General features: G+C 37.9%; 2 protein-coding genes across 3 annotated transcripts; both read left to right on the top strand.

Annotated features, from left to right (window-relative positions):
• Positions 1-1397: 1397 nt before the first annotated feature.
• Positions 1398-5137, top strand: LOC107826248 (uncharacterized). 2 transcript variants are annotated; one of them, XM_016653212.2, is made up of 5 exons: positions 1398-1627; positions 1744-1814; positions 3348-3547; positions 4365-4491; positions 4633-5137. In XM_016653212.2, the coding sequence occupies exons 1-5, from the start codon at positions 1465-1467 to the stop codon at positions 4768-4770; spliced, it is 699 nt and encodes a 232-aa protein (XP_016508698.1). In that variant the 5' UTR covers positions 1398-1464; the 3' UTR covers positions 4771-5137. The 2 variants fall into 2 exon arrangements, with proteins under 2 accessions (XP_016508698.1, XP_016508699.1); XM_016653213.2 differs by having other exon boundaries at positions 1401-1615.
• Positions 5138-6559: 1422 nt separating this feature from the next.
• LOC107826247 (phosphomannomutase-like) lies at positions 6560-11511 on the top strand. Its single transcript, XM_016653211.2, has 12 exons — positions 6560-6689; positions 6966-7072; positions 7431-7475; positions 7627-7693; positions 9127-9203; positions 9633-9668; positions 10425-10480; positions 10565-10664; positions 10764-10859; positions 10953-11042; positions 11125-11176; positions 11285-11511. The coding sequence occupies exons 2-12, from the start codon at positions 7004-7006 to the stop codon at positions 11353-11355; spliced, it is 759 nt and encodes a 252-aa protein (XP_016508697.1). The 5' UTR covers positions 6560-6689; positions 6966-7003; the 3' UTR covers positions 11356-11511.
• The last annotated feature ends 6428 nt before the right edge of the window (positions 11512-17939 follow it).

Here is a 17939-nt window from a genome sequence, read left to right as displayed (position 1 = left end):
TAGTTTGGAAAATATTTTCCTAGATATCACATTTTCCTGAAATTGAAGGAAAATGACTTCCCTAGAAAAAGTTAGAAAAATATTTTCCAAAAACTATACCTACCCTCACATCTAACCCCAACCCCTCTCTCCAAACATGTTTTTTTTTCCTTCAGATTTCAGTTTTTATTTTCTTTAACCACCCTGCTATCCCCCTCCCCCAAAAAAAAAAAATTATTTAACCCTTTTTTTTTGTATTTTTAATTTTCTGTAATTTTTTTTCTACAGCAGCCCCAGCCCTCGCACACCCCCACCCCCGAGACCCCAGTGCACCCCCACCCCCGCAAAAATATTATTTTTTTTGCTTTTTTTTTTATTTTAAATTTTCTATTTTTTTTTATTTTTCTGTACCACCCACCCCAACCCCCTAACACCCCTAGGTAAATCTGGTTTTTTCATTTTTCAGTTTACATGTTCGAAATTTTACTAGTTCTAAAGTTATGAGTTCAGAGATTTATGTGTTTGGAAGTTTGCGGGTATAGAAATTATAGAGTCTATGAGTTCGAAAGTTTATAAAATTTATGGGTTCGGAAGGTTGTTGGTTCGAAAATTTATGGCTTCATGCTTATTGTATCTAAATTATTTATGAATACTCTTGAAAAGTTATTTTTCTTAATTTGCATACAAAATACCGAAAAATAAGTAAGATTCTTAAATTTCAAGAAGACATTTTTTTGGAAAATATTTTTCACGGAAAACATTTTCCGTAACACACCCTTAATGTATCTAGGCCCACAAAGCGGCTAAACAAGTCATCAGAAGTTCCTCTAATTACAAATTTTTTTGCTAAATTATGTTGCGAAAAAATTAGCGTATATAAGGAAAAAGAAAGAGTTATACTTTTAAAAATATAGTCGAACCATTCACATTCACATATGATATAATAAATATTCCATTGACCAACTGAACCTATAACCTAGTATAGTAACTAAACTGTTTTCTTTACCAATTTCAAAAATTAGGACAACCACTACAAAGATAGGAGTTTGAGTAGCTAAAATTATATCTTTACGTAATTAATATGTATATCAAAGATAGAGAAGCTTCTAATTTTTTTTTCTGTCAAAGTGTCTTCAATTTGGGTTCTTTCAAGTTTAAAATTTCAGAATGGTTGATCTGAGTAGTTCGACTAGATAAATTAATGGAAATTTGATTCCATAATTGAGGTTTAGGTTCGATTGTGGACCATTCGATTATTCTTAAACACCACTAGGGATCCTTTAATGATATTGTTAATTATGTGGGTTTAAAAATGATGAGAACTCTCCATCTAGAGGGAATATTTGAGATTTTAAAAAGTTGTAAGGTTCTATTTCAACATTTTAAAGCATAAGAGGACCTGTTTGCATTTAATACTGCTTTGCTTCGACTCTGCAAAGAAAAGAATAGTGCATTAGGGTTTAGCGTATTACAGAGAGAACAAAGATGGGAGGGAAAGGGAAAAAGAGAAGAGAGAAGAATTACAGAGCAGCTCATGGAGGCACCACTAGGCTCCCTCCCCCACCCACCCCCTCCTCCCTTGATGCTCTTCCCTCTAAGCTCCGTCAAATTATGGCCTTTTCAGATACACAATACAGTACATTCCCTTGTATCTATGTTATTGCTCGTGAAGTTTTTCTAATACATGTATTTGGTGGGAAATTAATAGTTTTTTTAGTTTTTAGTATTTAATTCGAAATGGTTTTTTCATATTTATGATTTTAGGTGCTGGGAAAGCTTCATCCAATAATGCAGATAGGAAGAAAGGAGATGGTGGCGGCAGTGCTAATGGGAAGGTAAAGTTTGGATCTTTAAGCTCGGGCTCCTCGTATTACTTGTCTTCATGGAGATAAATGTTGTACTGTAGTTTGGTTGTACAATTTGGTTTTAATGCCGAGTTTGGAGTTATTCTAGTCTTCTAGTTGTAGGCAGTGTTATCTTCAGAGAATCCATAATTTGCCTTAAGACAATCTTGCAAGCAGAGGCTGACCCAGGATTTGAAGGTCGGGGTGTACTTTTGGATTCAACCAAATCTGCTTTGTATGTAGCGTGCCCACTACTGATATATCACTATTTTATACATGTATACATGGAGTTTTTGCCGAACTTAACGGGTGCCGGTGACCCCTCTCGGTATAGCATAGGTCCGCCTCTGCTTGCAAGTATAGTTTATTAACATTTATATGCTTGGAAGACTCAGAACTGTTCAGTGATAGGTTTATTAGATTTATGATCAGCTCAAGCATGCAGTCAAGCTTCAAAGCATCATGTTCAATCAAGCCCAAGTTACGTCAAGGCTCGGTCCCTTGCAATTTTGTTTACTCTCTTGCTCTCCTAGTTATTCTGTCTCCAACACTTGTCTTCGTCTATGAGCTAAAGACTGCGAGATGGATTTTTCAGCCTCCCTTCTATAGGAAAAAAAAAAAAAAAGGTGCTACTTAGCTATTACATGGTTCAGAAGAGCTTAATTTTTACCAAAGCATAGCCAAGTGCATTTACTTATATTTTTTCTGAACAAAATACAATCTTTATTTATTTCTGAAATAATCAATTGGATGCTATCATGCGTTTGTTTAAGATTCCTACTCATTATACATCTTGTTTGGGGGGCCTTTCCATGTTACATCAAAGAATAATTAACTTTATCAGCCATACATCTGGCTATTTTGGTGGACTGTCTGGCTTGAAAGAAACGATAGAATTTTTGAAGGCAAAAAAAGAAACATACACAACCTTAAACAAAGATGTATTTTTCTGTTAGCTTTTTGGTGCAATCTAGTTAAACATGATTTAGATGGAATGCTAGACACCATAGAGGGATTGCACAACCTGTAATTATACCTGATGCACTGGCTTAGTGCAGAATTTTATAAAATCTCTAGTTACTTATCAAAAAAAAAAAAAAAAAATTATCAACACAAATTCAATTTCAACGTATCAAAAAAATAAAAAATAAAAGGTATACTTGAAGTGTCAAGTATTTGCGGTTAGTCTCCATTTTGGCCAAAACAAAAGCCAATGCTCATCTGTATGCTAAGTTTGTCGCACCTTTCCAATGCGATTGATCTTTTCATTGTCTCTTGTTCCATTTATGGTCTTTCGTCATTATCGGTTTGTCGTTCTTTTTTTTGTCTCGAATAACTTACATATTTTTGTGAATCATTAGTAAAAGAAACTCCTGAATTCTCCCTCCTTTCGAGTTTCCTCCTGTTTGTTCTTCTAAGACCGTCACTGTTTTTTCTGGCATCCCCCCCCCTCTCCAAATGCAAATGTGTTATGTGTGTTATATTAGGTGTTGAAAATTCGGACTTTTATGTGACCCTTAACAGAGACTGCATTCAGAAGATCGAGATCAAGCTAAAAATGCGGGTAACAAAAGGAAAGATGATGAAAGCAATTTGAGTGGTGTCGGAGATAACTCACATCAGAGGCGAAATAAAAAGAGAAAAAGGAAGGAAGTGAAGGACCTTCGGTTTGAAACGGCTGAACTGGGTGTTACTAGTTCAAAGAGAAGGGAGCGAAAGAAACAGTAAGAACTAATGCCCCAGTGAAAGATCTCTCTTTTACTTTCCTGCCTTAAAGATAGTGACATTTACTTGAGATAAACTTTTCTATTATAACAAAGGTGAGCTGAAGTAGAGGCACATAGATTTTTTTATATTGTTAGTAGAGGCAGAGCGATTGTTTTACATCATCTTAAATATATATGATGCATATCTTGTTAGCAGAACAACTAACCAACTCTATTTCATGAGGGGAGATGGGTATCCATTTTAACCTGGAGTATCGAGGGAGTCAAATCCGTAACTTCATTGTTATGCAGTAAGGTGGTTAATCATGCTAAGGCTGCACTTTATTCTATGAGAAGTTTGACTCTAGCTCAGATTCAGTATTTTATTAACTGAATTTAGCAACTAATCTTTTGGCACCGTTACCTGTTTTCTCTAGTTTAATATATTACTTGCTTGTTTCTCCTTTGTTTTTGATGGTTAAGATGCAGCTGAGTTCCCTCCTCTCCACCCCCCACCCCCCAAATGACTTACTACTACTTAAGACATAACAATTAGTTGAGCATTGTTTTACTGTTTGTTTATGCTGGCAGAATGTATTCCTTTGAATTTCACATTTTATTAGCAATTTGAACTTTGGGCCAATGAAGCAACTTTTGTTTGTAAGCAAAGGAAAAAGGATTCACCCAGATTAGCCTGTTTTGCCTGAAGCAAATGTAATAAGGATTTCGCGTATACAAACATTTTGTGATGCCATATTTTCATTTTTCATTTATTTTTGGGGGTGGGTGGTGGGGTTTGGTTGTTACTGAATGGTTTATATTTGGATCTATGCAGGCGTTTAGAAGCAAGAAAGAAGAAACATAAGAATGCCAATATGGATGAAAATGTGGATTTCCCCGGCCGTGAAGAAATAAAATTTGGTGAAGTTGTTGAAGCTCCACCTAAGTTGGTTGTTCCAAAGGTACAGTTGGATGGTTTTATGTCATATTATATACACCCGCATTGACATCTGAAGTCCTAAACTTTGCCTATGCTTATGGCATTGACCTTGGTATATACTGCAATTCATATGGTAAAACTTACTTGTTTTCTCCTTATGAAGGCATTCAAGAATGCACAAGATGCTTCCAAAGAAAGACTTCGATTGCAAGCAGTTGAGGCCTACAGGCAGCGGAAAGGATGGTCATCAAGACCGGGTATTCAGCTTCCTCAACCAATCACAGAGTCTCCACTGGTATAGTTATCCCACAAACATGGTTTTATTTTTCTCCTCTGGACATCAAATGTGAGATAGTTGGATGGTTACTTGATGCCATACAAAAGCTCTACATTGTGCACCATATAATATCCACAGAGTCGAAAGGAAGGACATACTCTGTCACAGAAAAGATTAAAAGGAAAAAAATTGGAAAGGAAGTGGAGGGTCGGTTTGAATCATACAGTAGAGGGATCTTTCAGGTAGTTTATTAGCGCTTATGTCATTGAATGTGAATGTAAAGGGATGTACCATAGATGCTAATTTACTTTATTCAGTTTAGCATCTGCATGCGTTTATGTTAACCCACTTTTAAGCTGGCGTATATTTATTTTGATCTTTTCTTTTGTAATTTTATATGGGTTCCTTTACTTGATCCAAAGCATATTTGGTGGTTATCGCAGACATCTTCGTTTCAAGGAATTTTGCTTAATGGTGAACAAAAAATAAAAATAAACTAAAGCAGCCAGGAGTACGGAGATAGGTGAAATAGTGCTGTCCAACGGGACGAACCGTCCCGGTCCCGTCTCGTGTCCCGTCCCACTTAATTCTAAACGGGATGGGCCCATGTTAAACGGGATACGGGATGGGACATGATGGCCATTTCGTCCCGTTTGTCCCGTCCCGCCTTCTACTTCTAAGTCTAGAGTAGAAGTTCTATGGGAAGATATGAATGATATAATAGGTTTTGTCCCGGCTAAATGTCGTCCTGTCCTGTCTCGTCCCGTCCCGTTGTACAGCCATAGTTGAAACCAGAGAGGAAAATGTTGAGTTTCTTTAGTTTTGCATTTTATCAAAAATGTTGTTTCAGTTTGCGTGCAATGCATAGGCTATAGGAGTCTTATATGAGCTGAGAATCTACTAACAGAAGGCAAAGTGGATGAGGTTTTGAATGAATTTCAAAGATTTAAAGGAGGGTTTCTAGAAAAGGTTGGCCCTCATATGCAGTTGCTTATGCACTATATACTGGCCAAGAAGTAGCGAAGTTTCCTCATCAACTGTGTTTGCCCTAACTATGTCAAACTGATATTAATTGCAAGCATCTTGAGAAAAATATGCGCATATAACTTGAGGTGGACAAAACAGAAATGCAAATCATAATCGACCCTACACTTGGAATGTTCCAATGTGCCTTCTCCGATGTTTCCTTCCTCATCATACTAAGGGTCCCATAGATCCGTATAGTTATATACTGGCTAAGCATGTTATTGAGAAATTTAAGCAAATTTTGAGCTCATATATTTTTTTGGAAGAATCAACTTATTTGTATTTAGAGTCGACATAATGTACTGTACTTTTATCGGACCATAAAATGAAAGAATTTCCAATGAATTCTCTTTCATATCTTGATGTTGCTCTCAACTCTTATATCGTTTCTAGATATTATTGATGTCATATAATAATTGACAAGCAAAATGAAAGTTTATAATTTAGTACACCAATACAAGAAATAATTTTGGAGTCAACATCAAAGCTTATTAAAACTCAATTTAATAAAATGTCATTCCTAAAACATCACTTTCGAACAAACTCAAACAAATGTGTCATAAGGAAGCAAAATGAAACCAAATACTATTTTTTATCTCAAATTTCTGGTCCAACAATTTACAAACCTCCTCCAATTAGATCTTCTAAATACGTGTATCTGAACAACTGCCGCTGTAAGATGATGATTTGTCATCGAACAACTGCCGCAGTAAGATGATGATTTGGCATCACACGATTGGCCACTTGTTGAAGAAAGCACGTAGCAGATCGGACTTTTTTCAGTTGGACTGTGCAGATCTTGGCAGCTTATGTCTTTGTATCAGATCTCCACTCAAAATGCTATAAATTCCAAAACCCCCTATCATCAAAGTTGTGAAAGCAGTTCAGATCTGTCCGAGAAGGAACGTTTTGGTGAGGTAAGCTAATGCTCTTCCTCATACATTGAACCTTATAAGTCTTGACTGTAACATCCTCATTTTGCAATGCCATGTGTATTTTGATGACCTCTCTTGCACGTCTCTTCTTCTTTTTCTTCCGTCGGTGCAAAATTTGCACTTTCTGTAACATGAAAATACCACTTGTATCTATATGTCTACCTTTTCTATAACATAATCTTGTGCATATCCAGAGACGCTTTTTGTTTTTTGAATAATTGCAGTGGCAAAGTTGACATTTTTGATGTTTGAATGCAGTGAGAGAGAGAGAATTGCTGAGAATTTATAGGTTAAAAATGGCTGCAAGGAAGCCTGGTTTAATTGCTCTGTTTGATGTCGATGGAACTCTTACAGCACCTCGCAAGGTATGATCTTTTTTCTTCTTTTTAAAGTAAATTTACTTGCTGATCTTTATCCAACTCAGCAATGCTACTGAGTTTCTTGCGCATCTGCCTGTATAATTGGTTGCTTGTATTTGCTGCTTATAACCTATGGTTGGTGGTGGAAGTGCTGCACCACTAGAGCAAAAGCATCACTTGTGAAACTCTTTTCAACACTTCATTTCTTGCTTGCCTCCAAATTATTTTTTTAAATCTAGTCCCTTGTTCTCATTCTTCCTCTCTTTTGTTCCACTCTTTTTCATAAATTTACTTGTAATGACTTTTAACTCATCTTTGTACTGCTAACTGACTCTTCTTCGGAATTCTTACCTCAAAATTTCAGGAAGTTACTCCAGAAATGTTGAAATTTATGACGGAACTTAGAAAGGTGGATGATCCTTTTCTATACTCTTTTTTCCCCAACTGTGGGAATACACTGGGTCTTTTTTTTTTTTTTTTTGTTGTTGTTGTTGTTTCTCCTCCTTTTTTTCTCTCTTTAATTTCTTTTTCCTTCCTACTTATCTGTTTGTTTCCTGCAGGTGGTTACTGTCGGAGTTGTTGGGGGTTCTGACCTGGTTAAGATATCAGAACAGCTTGGCAAGACAGGTCAGCTTAACTAGCTTTTATATATATTAAATGTGGAGTCGTTATGATCAAAAGTTTAGAACATAAAAATTTTGCGAAGGGTTGTGATCAAGGTGCCAAATGAGCTTATTGTAGCTCATGTTTGTAGCTCAGTATCTAAGATTCATCTTAGTATTAGAGCAAGAGCAGAACTATGGTTTCATTCGCCAAAGAGCACTTAACTGAGTCTTTACTTTAAAAAAAGGTCTTGTACGAAAAGTTTTCAGTAAAATTCAGTTTAGTGCTCTTTTTCGAAGTAAAGACTTTTCTACTAGCATGTGTAAGTAGTCTTATGGTAATAGCTCCATGCATGCAGATGAAATGTATGTTTTCCCAGTGCTCCTTTTCATAGTCAAGACCTTTCTATTGGCGTGTATAAGTAGTCCTATGTTTATAGCTCCATGTATGCCGATGAGATGTATGTTTTGGTTAACTTTAATGCTAAACTTTCCCTGAGGTCAGGCATGTCCATATGGAGCAGATATGATTATCGCAAGAACTATCACCAGAAAATGACAGTGTAGTAAACTGTTAACCCCGTTCCCTCTGAAAGGAAGAAGAAGGAAACTTCCAATGACAAGAAAGAACACAAAATAGTTGTAACATGATCACTCTCGCTGTTTTACTTTATCTATCATTATCTGAAGTAATAAGTATAATAAACATTGATGTCCGGTGAACCAAAAGAAAATCTATGGTCATCAATAATGTCGATCAATGATTATCAATGTGAAAAAAACAAAAACATAAAAAAAAGTCTATCAATGATCTCTTATGATTCTATTGCGATTCTGTCCATTTATGTGGGCCGAACAGCCAAACGAAGACAAATCTTTTAGCCACTTAATTCACGTGGGGCACAGTTCTTCCAGTCACACAAAACTGAACTTTACTTATACTGAAGCCTTGGTTGTTGGTCATAATGGGGGTGTCATAAATTGTAAAGACCCCTGCCGTGCTCTTTTCCTTCCCCCTTGGCAAATGTCTTTTTTGTTTAACTCCCTCTACCCCAAAAACGTTGCTGGCATTGCTTTTTACTCGTTCCAATTTGCATAGATAGAAGTCTTTTCTTGTCATTCACGCTGAATATTTTACAAATTTGAAAAGTAATATGAAGCCCACTTTTAGCCTCAGAGAAATCTCAAACATAGCAAGGCATAACATTAACCTCGACTTTTGGAGAACTTCTCTGTAAAATACTACTACTACTACTACTACTACTTATCTCAACTTTACTGTTATGCTACTTGTTCAAACAATCTCTGACAATTGAAATGTAGAAGGGGGAGTATATTTTTCCTTCAATTTTTTAAATAAAATTATCTGTAATAATAGCTTGTTTGACTAATGTTGCTGGAGGTTAGAAAATTCTCAATGTGTGGCTATTAACCAATCCTCTAATATCTGTGATGCAGTTACAAAGGATTATGATTATTGTTTCTCTGAAAATGGCCTTGTAGCACATAAGGATGGCAAGCTTATTGGCACACAGGTACTGGCAAAGATTTGACAACTTATCTCTGTAATTTTACGCGTGAGTGCAAGTTTGTTTTGTCACAAAACGAGATATTTGGATACTGTCTTTATCCTCAAACTTAAACCAACATCTTTGTTGCCAAAACATAAGCGCCTCTTACCAAGTCAGAACTTCTTAAGATATGCAATAAATGCACATTTGCTATTCCCTAAACATGTCATAGTTGGATCCTAACCTTGTAGTTCAAATTTGGATATGATTTACATGGAAATGGAACTTCTCTTACTCACAACCATTTGACTAAACAGTAGTCTCATGATATATGGAACAACTTGGAGAGTTTTTCTTTCTTTTCAACTTCAAAGCGCATCTCTTCTTTCATTCTCCTTAGTTGATAATTAGCAGGGTGATATCTTTTGAAATGACATGATTCCCTGTATGCAGAGCTTGAAGTCATTTCTTGGAGACGAGAAGCTCAAGGTTAGTCACTGCACTTTCCCTATTAATGAGGAAATGCTTTATTTTTCTAAAAGTCCAGCGGGGAACATACCCAACCAAGTGCAGTTCGAGAAGGGCTTAGTGATCCTTTTAATTTTGTGTTGATAAGATAACTTACGAGAAAGAATTTCGTTGAAACAATAAATTAGTTTGAAAGTATATCTTCTATGGAGTATTTCACAAGTTCTAACATGTATGATAGTTAATGGAAGTTTGATAACTAAGTTATTAAACAGATTCAAGGTGAATAATTTTATTCAGTAATTACTTCAAGACTTACTATATAAGAGTGGCGTTTTCTGGATGTGTTTCTCCGTATTTGCATTTGTTTTATCAATTCTTGTGTGAAATTGGCTTGGTATAGTTTATCTTAATTTTCTGTTGACATATCACATGTTTTCTATGATACTTGGAATTTGTAACCTTAACAAAGAAATTTGTCCATTAAAAGCCAAAACAAAGTGTTGATTCAAGATATTTATAGCTTCCCTTCTTCGATAATTGGTAAAAACTTTAGGTGATAATACACATCCAAGAAAGGGTAACAGATGCTTGTAAATTTCAGCATTTAGTTGATAGTCTTTCTTTTCCCATAATAGTGAACGTTCAATGAAGAGTTAATTGTGTAAAGTTGGGTGAGCATTCATGTTCATCACTTAAGCTCACCCAACTGAATTGGAAATGAGTTTGTATGATAAGGGCCAAAATATATCCTGATGGGATGCAAATGATGTGCAGGAATTTATTAACTTTACCCTCCATTACATTGCTGACTTGGATATTCCAATAAAGAGGTGAGCACATGAAAGGTCATCAAAATTGAACAGTAGAATTATGTGCTTCTTTGTGGAAAACTTCTTAATCATTCTCCTTTGCAGAGGAACATTCATTGAGTTCAGAAGTGGCATGCTAAATGTCTCACCTATAGGGAGGAACTGTAGTCAGGAAGAACGGGATGAATTTGAGAAGTATGACAAGGTAGACACAACTGCTCTAGTACCACATATATGTGTTGCAGTAATGTACCCCTGGCAGATTCTCTCTCTATAAATTAAAGACTTAATGAACTATGTTCAGGTACACAAGATACGTCAAACAATGGTAGCTGTGCTCAGAAAAAAGTTTGCACACCTAAACCTCACCTTCTCCATTGGAGGCCAAATTAGTTTTGATGTGAGCGACTTTAAGCCTATACTTGTGCTCATTGATACTTTAATGTTTAAAGTGTATTCTTGACGGATGATTTTGTAATCTTGCTCATGACAGGTTTTTCCTCAAGGATGGGACAAGACTTATTGTTTGAGATACCTTGAAGAATTTAATGAAATTCACTTTTTTGGTGACAAGACATACAAGGTCAGTCTTTAGTTACTGATGTGCTTGAAGTTTTTTCTTCATGGTTGACCTGAAGTTAGAATCCTGCTTTTTACTCTAACAGGGAGGAAATGACCATGAGATCTACGAGTCCGAGATAACTGTGGGTCACACAGGTTCGCCTAAAACCACATTCTTCTGATGTTTGAATACTTATTTGCCTGCATAATTACCCTAAGAATCATATCACCAGTTATTTGTTTGTTTCTTTCTCTTTTTTCCAGTTACTTGCCCGGAGGACACAGTAAAGCAGTGTTCTGATCTATTCCTCGGCAAGGATAATGGAAGTTTTTGAGCTTGTTGTAGTTTTCAAATACACGATTGTATGCCTGTAACCTATGCACGACAGAAATGAATAATTGCAATAATTGTTGTATTACGTTTACCATAAAAATTATAATATGAATGTAGTACTTTTTATTTACATTTCAATTCAAAAATCATGTTCGGCGACTTTCTTTTGGAGGCAAGATACCACAATATATTTTTCGTTGAGGAATGTGGTTGAACTCCGCGATCTCTATTGACGGACAAGTAATTCCATCAGTCCTAGATTTAATCTTCATCCTTGTAGTGCATCCAACTGAAGAACCATCTAGGATAAAGGTCTGGAAAAAGATTATGAAAGCACAAGTAGGGGAAAAAGAAGCTGTCACAAGCTATTATTAGTCTATCACAGTGATAATGCACCCATTCCACCAGGGTACAAACCAAACCGATAACCTGCACCAACCCGAAAATTCGAGTCAACCCGAAAAAAAACCCGACTAGTGGTTTGGTATTGAAAAATAAAACCCGACCATAATAGGGTTGGTTTGGTTTTAACTAAAAAAAGTCAAATCGAAACCAAACCAACCCGACATTACATGTATACATATTTTATATATTAGATAGATAAAAATACTTATTAGAATGTAAGTTATAAATATTTCTTAATTTTTTTTATAATTTCTGTATTTAGCATAATATTTTAAGTTGGTTTTATAGCCTATGTAAATATTTGTTTTTGTCTGGCCCATAAAAGAATAATTGAGCCCAAATCAAAACCTAGTCCTAAAGCAGAACTAGACTAGTCCTAAAGCTGTTCTAAAACACTTAAAACAATTGAAATCATTTTGTCTCTTCTCCAAAAGCAAGAAACCCTATCGTTCTATTCCAAAACCCCCCAATTAGCTCAAACCAAGTTAGCTCAAACCCTATCAACTCTCTCTTGCTCTCATCCGTAAGGTTCTTCCCTTTCTCATTTTACATGTTTTCTTTTAGCTGCATACATACGCCTTGCTTTAAGATTTTTTTTTCCGATTAGCGAGTTTTTTTGCAAATCTGTTGTATTCCTCCCTATTGTCGAATTCATTTGTTTATTTTGTTTCTCTTAGATGATTAACATGAGTAATTGACCGTTACTTAAAAAGATATTGAAACTTTTTTACTTATATTTTGAATCATTTGGTTAAATAATATGGACTATATAAAATTAAGAGATGTATTTCTTACATTATTTCTTACATTAATGTATTTTCAAAGAATATAAGTTTGAAGACATGTTAGAGGAAGTCCAGAAAATTGAGCAAGTTGAAGAAGGTAGTAATTTATATTCAATTGTTAATGAGTATAGTTATTTTTTTATATTATGTAATATTAAATATGTTAATTATTTCTTTTCCTTCAGAATATACAGACTCGCCTTTGAGGATTGATTAGAGGGATAGTTAACTACAATTTGCTTTATGACTATTTTTGGAATCTTTACTACTTCAAGGTAATTAATTAAAAGAAAGTTAGTGTATAGTTTTTAATCGATTAAGAAGCTTTTGTATTACATTGTTTCTCTAAGGTCCTGTTGTTTTGACAATTGAAGAAATTAGACTTTTTACAATACTTAAAGCAATTGATTTGTCCATGGTACTCCAACCTGCTCTTTCTAATTGTTTATCTAAGGTTCAATTGAAGTTGGATAGGTCAATTGCTTTAAGCTTTTATTAGCATTTTGGTGTTAAGTGAAAAATAATTTATAAAGTAAAGACCTTTATAAAGTGGAACCATACAACCTATTGACTAGCATAGTTGAGGCCAATACTAAAAAATAAAAACATGGTTGTTATTGGTAAAATTGTATTTAGGACTATAGAAATATTTGGAACACAAGTTTATCGAAAAAAACCCCGAAAAACCCGAAAAACCCAAGAAATCCGAGAAAATCCAATATTAAAAAACCCGATTTTTGTTGGGTTGATTTGGTCTATAGATTTAAAAACCCAATATAATTGGTTTGGTTTGGTAATTGCAAAATCCTAACCAACCCGACCTATGTATACCCCTACATTCCATTATAGGTCTTCGATTCTGATTTAGAACAACCTTTCTGTTCTGAGACCTTCATAGAGAACCATTAGGGGGTTATTGTCACGGAACCGATTTTCTAAGGGTTCTGTGAGGACATCGAAGTTAGCTTAACTGCTACTTAGCTTCAGTCCTAAACAATAAACAATACAATCGTGCTGAAGCGATGTCAATCACACGAAACAAGCAAGAAAGCTATGAAAGAAAGAGACCAAGATTTGGGAGGCAAGTGCCCTTTTCTGTTGTATTATCAAATATCTGCTGATTACAAAGAATGAGTCTAATGACTATTTATAGAAATCAAAATGTCTATACAAAAGGGGTGGTTGACAGGGCTGGCAAGACTGTTCAGCAGCCTGGTGCATTCTAGCTTGGTAAGTTGCCTGGTGCATTCGAGCATGGCAGAGCTGGAAAGGCAACCTAGATGGATCCTACTGTCAACCATGGCCCAGAATGTCAAAGATGCTCTCCCACTTTCGGCTGCTTGTCCTTTGGTATGCTGACTTTCTGTTAAAGGTGCCTTTTGATGGCATCTCATGATTTCTGTGAGGCCCCAAGTGTTTTCCCACCAATGGTTGTCCAAGATTTGGGCTCGGGTAAGCCACGCTGTCGCTGAAATTACGGAAAATTAATAGGTGTGACGGCGGCGGAGGGGGGGGGTGCACTCTCCCCCACTTAAAATGAAGACGACCCTGACGCCGCACAACTGAAGATAATTGTGGACTTGTTATCTGAACTGCCACAAATCTTCGAATTTCTCCCATGATGCCTCCTCTAGCGAAGTTCCTTTCCAGTGAACAAGGAACTGTGCGCTCGAATTGCCCCATACTTTCCCACGGACCAACTGATAGTCTATGATGGCCTCTACTTGCTTGTCTGTGGTTGGTGGAGTAATAAAAACTTGACTGCGGCTGGACTACGCCCGATCCTTATCTTCCATGTCTTCGAAATATGGTTTCAGTTGGCTAGCGTGGAAGACGAGATAGATTTTTTGATGACGCGGCATGTCCAGTCAGTAAGAGATTATACCCACCTTGGCAACAATCTCGAATGGGCCCTCATATCGGCGAATCATACTGTGATGTACGCCTCACAGTGATTTGAACTTCCGTAGATTTAATTTCATCATAACCTTGTCTCCAATCCTATAGTTGACTGGACGACGCTTCGAGTCCACAAATTTCTTCATTTTGCGGGCAGCCTTGTCAAGATACAACCTGGCTAGATCGGATTGTTCCTCCCAAAATTTGGCCATGTGATAAGCGCCCAGATTCTTTAATCCAACGTTGATGGGCAATGATTGTGGGGTGTTGGCTGTTGCCCAGTTGCGAGCTCAACGGGACTCTTCCCGGTCGCTTCGCTGTGTTGCAAATTCTAAGAGAATTGGGCTATATCAAGTAGCTTAGCCCAGTCTCTTTGATTTGCGCTGACATAATGCCTCAGATAGCACTCGAGGATGGCATAAATCCTTTCCGTTTGTGCATCAGTTTGAGGATGGAAACTTGTTAAGAAGTGCAGTTCAGTTCCCAACAAGCTGAATAGCTCCTTCCAGAATGCGCCCATAAATCGAGGGTTTCTATCGCTAATGATGTGCTTAAGCACACCTCAATGTTTCACGATGTCCCTCAAGAATAGAAGTACTGCCTCTTTAGCCTTGCAACTGGCCGTGGTGGCTGAAAAGGTTGCATACTTGGTGAATCTGTCGACAACTACCATGATTGTGCCGAACCCTTCTGAATTTGGCAGACATGTAATGAAGTCCATAGTGATGCTAACCCATGGCTTCTCTGCAACAGGAATCGGCTTAAGTAAACCCCTGGGAGTTTGGATTCCACCTTGTCTTGTTGACAAACTAGACAAGTGCGCACGTATACCTCGATGTCGTCCCGCATCTGAGGCCAGTAATAAGAAGACTCAATCAGGGCCAATATGCGTTTTTGCCCTGGATGACCTGCCCAGGCAGTGTCATGACCCTCTTTCAGTAGTGTACACCTGATATTTGCCCACTTGGGTACATACACTCCTTTTCCAGTGGTGTATAGGAAACCGTCTTCCTCCCAAAATATTTGGGTCTTGCCTTGATTGGCCAAGACAAGAAGTTGCTTTGCCACAGGGTCATGTTGCATGCCCTCTTTGATGGTCTCGATAATTCCACTGCTTGCTGAGCTAACAATGGTTGTCAGTACAGTTTTGCGACTTAAAGCGTCGGCTACCACATTAGCTTTCCCTGGTTTGTATTCCAGGGTATAGTCGAACTCGGCCAGGAAATCTTGCCAACGGGCCTGCTTGGCAGATAGCTTCTTCTGTGTCTGGAAGTAGCTTTTTACGATGTTGTTAGTCTTGAAAACAAAATGAGTCTCCAACAAATAGTGACATCATATCCTTAGGCAGTGGACTACGACCGTCATTTCCTTTTCCTGGACAGTGTAATGCCTTTCGGCGTCGTTCAGCTTTCGACTCTCAAATGCTATAGGATGGCCCTCTTGCATCACTACACCTCCTATAGCAAAGTTAGATGCATTGGTCAGAACTTCAAAAACTTTAGAGAAATCAAGCAGGGCCAATACGAGTTCCTTGGTGATTACTGCCTTGAGTTTCTCAAATGCCTCATGGTATATGTCGCTCCATTCCCACTCCCTGTCTTTCTTCAGCAAGTTGGTGAGTGGGGATGCAATAGCTGAGTAACCGAAGATGAATCTCTGATAATAGTTGGCTAAGTCTAGGAAGGACCGAAGTTCCGGTACCTTCGTTGGAGCTTCCTAGTTCTGGATAACATCCACCTTATCCCTATCCATACGGATTTCCCCATGGCTGATTGTATGCCCGAGGAACTATACTATGGGCTGTGTGAAGCTGCATTTTTCATATTTTACGCATAGATCATTCTCCCTTAGTACCTTGAATACCTTGCGAAGGTGCTCCGCATGGTCATCCAGGTTGTTGCTGTAAACCACAATGTCATCCAAATAGATGACAATAAGCTAATCCAAAAAGGGATGAAACAATTTGTTCATCAATGTGCAGAATGTTTCAGGAGCGTTGGTCAATCCAAATGGCATGACCAACCACTCAAAAGCCCTATAGCATGTAACACAAGTTATTTTGGGCTCGTCTCCATCGGCAATCCACACTTGATAGTAGCCTTTCCTCAGTCCATCTTGGTGAATACCTTTGCCTATCCTAGGCGGTCAAATAAATCAGCAATCAGAGGGATTGGGTACTTGTTATTTACAGTGACCTTGTTAAGGGCCCGATAATTAATACATAAGCGCATGGTACCCTTCTTCTTCTTTTGAAATAAGACAGGGGCTCTATAAGGTGCTTTGGAAGGACGGATGTGGCCAGCCTCTAGCAACTCATTGAGTTGCTTCCTCAATTCCTCTAATTCCGGGGGCGCCATGAGATAAGGCGACATGGCAGGTGGCTTTGCCCCTGGAACAGGCTCAATCTGATGATCAACTTTCCTTTGTGGTGGCAATTATTTGGGAAGTTCTTCCGGCATCACGTCCTTATTATCTTCAAGGACTTTCTCAATGCAGGGAGGCAATGCTACTGCCTCAAGGGAATTCTCAACGATTCCCATCAAGGTTGCAAGAAATGTTGGTTCCCCTTTCTTGAAACCTTTCACAAGTTGCATCGCGGACAGATGCATTCCATTTTGTGGCATCCGAACAAGGGGCAAAATGCACGAGCCTACGATATCACTTATATGAAGCTAGTTGAGATGCGGATAGATAAGCGCGTTGATATCGTACCAGAAATCCAACCAAATATGATATCAAAGACGTCTTTGGGGGAAATAGTGAAGTCCGTCAATCCCTACCAGCCTCCTAAAGCAATGTGCACGTTAGGAGCAAAGCCATGAACGGTAGTTGGAAGGGCATTGACGGTCTTCAACAGCGTGTCGTTGGGTACAAAGACACGTCCAAGATCCCTAGCTCGTTCCTCTATCACGAAATTATGTGTCATACTTGTGTCCACCATGATGCGCACGTCTTTGCCGTTTAACTTGGCATCGACAAATAATGATTCACGGGGCCCCACACGAGGCGGTTGGGCAGCAATAGCGGCAAGGGTCATGTGGTTGAATAAGGCTATATGACCGAACAAGCCCACAACTGTAACACCCCAGAAAAGTTTGAAGAAATTAAGTGTAAAGCCCGATAAAGTTTGCAAAAACAATAATGTTTCATGGTGCTGGACTAGGATTACGTGTTTGAGGGTTGAACAATGCACGGGAAAGTAAAGGAAATTTTTTGACGGAAAAGTGCATTTCCGTGGTCCATTATGCGACCGCAGAATCACTCTGCGGACCGCATAATGGCCGCAGAGTGAGGCGGTTAAATGAATTAGTTGGAAGCAATTATGGTCGACTATGCGACCGCATAACTGATATGCGGTGTACTATGCGACCGCATAACAGTTATGCGGACCGCATAGTGACCGCATACTTAGGCAGAGTTTTGGTCATTTTGGACAATAATTATGTGACCGATATGCGGTCCGCATAACTATTATGCGGTCGCATATGCGACCGCA

Source organism: Nicotiana tabacum, chromosome 13, assembly GCF_000715075.1.
Source record: "Nicotiana tabacum cultivar K326 chromosome 13, ASM71507v2, whole genome shotgun sequence".
NCBI classification, from domain to species: Eukaryota; Viridiplantae; Streptophyta; class Magnoliopsida; order Solanales; family Solanaceae; genus Nicotiana; species Nicotiana tabacum.
The sequence above is the reverse complement of the archived record's forward strand: the minus strand, read 5'-3'. Positions and strand labels throughout refer to the sequence as shown.

Excerpts from the sequence above, each read along its gene's own strand:
- LOC107826248 (XM_016653212.2), top strand. The coding sequence starts at position 1,465 with ATGGGAGGGAAAGGGAAAAAGAGAAGAGAGAAGAATTACAGAGCAGCT. Across the intron at positions 1,815-3,347 it reads GCGGCAGTGCTAATGGGAAG|AGACTGCATTCAGAAGATCG; the intron begins GTAAAGTTTGGA and ends GACCCTTAACAG. Across the intron at positions 4,492-4,632 it reads CTAAGTTGGTTGTTCCAAAG|GCATTCAAGAATGCACAAGA; the intron begins GTACAGTTGGAT and ends CTCCTTATGAAG.
- LOC107826247 (XM_016653211.2), top strand. The coding sequence starts at position 7,004 with ATGGCTGCAAGGAAGCCTGGTTTAATTGCTCTGTTTGATGTCGATGGA. Across the intron at positions 10,481-10,564 it reads TTGGATATTCCAATAAAGAG|AGGAACATTCATTGAGTTCA; the intron begins GTGAGCACATGA and ends TCTCCTTTGCAG. Across the intron at positions 11,177-11,284 it reads GATAACTGTGGGTCACACAG|TTACTTGCCCGGAGGACACA; the intron begins GTTCGCCTAAAA and ends TCTTTTTTCCAG.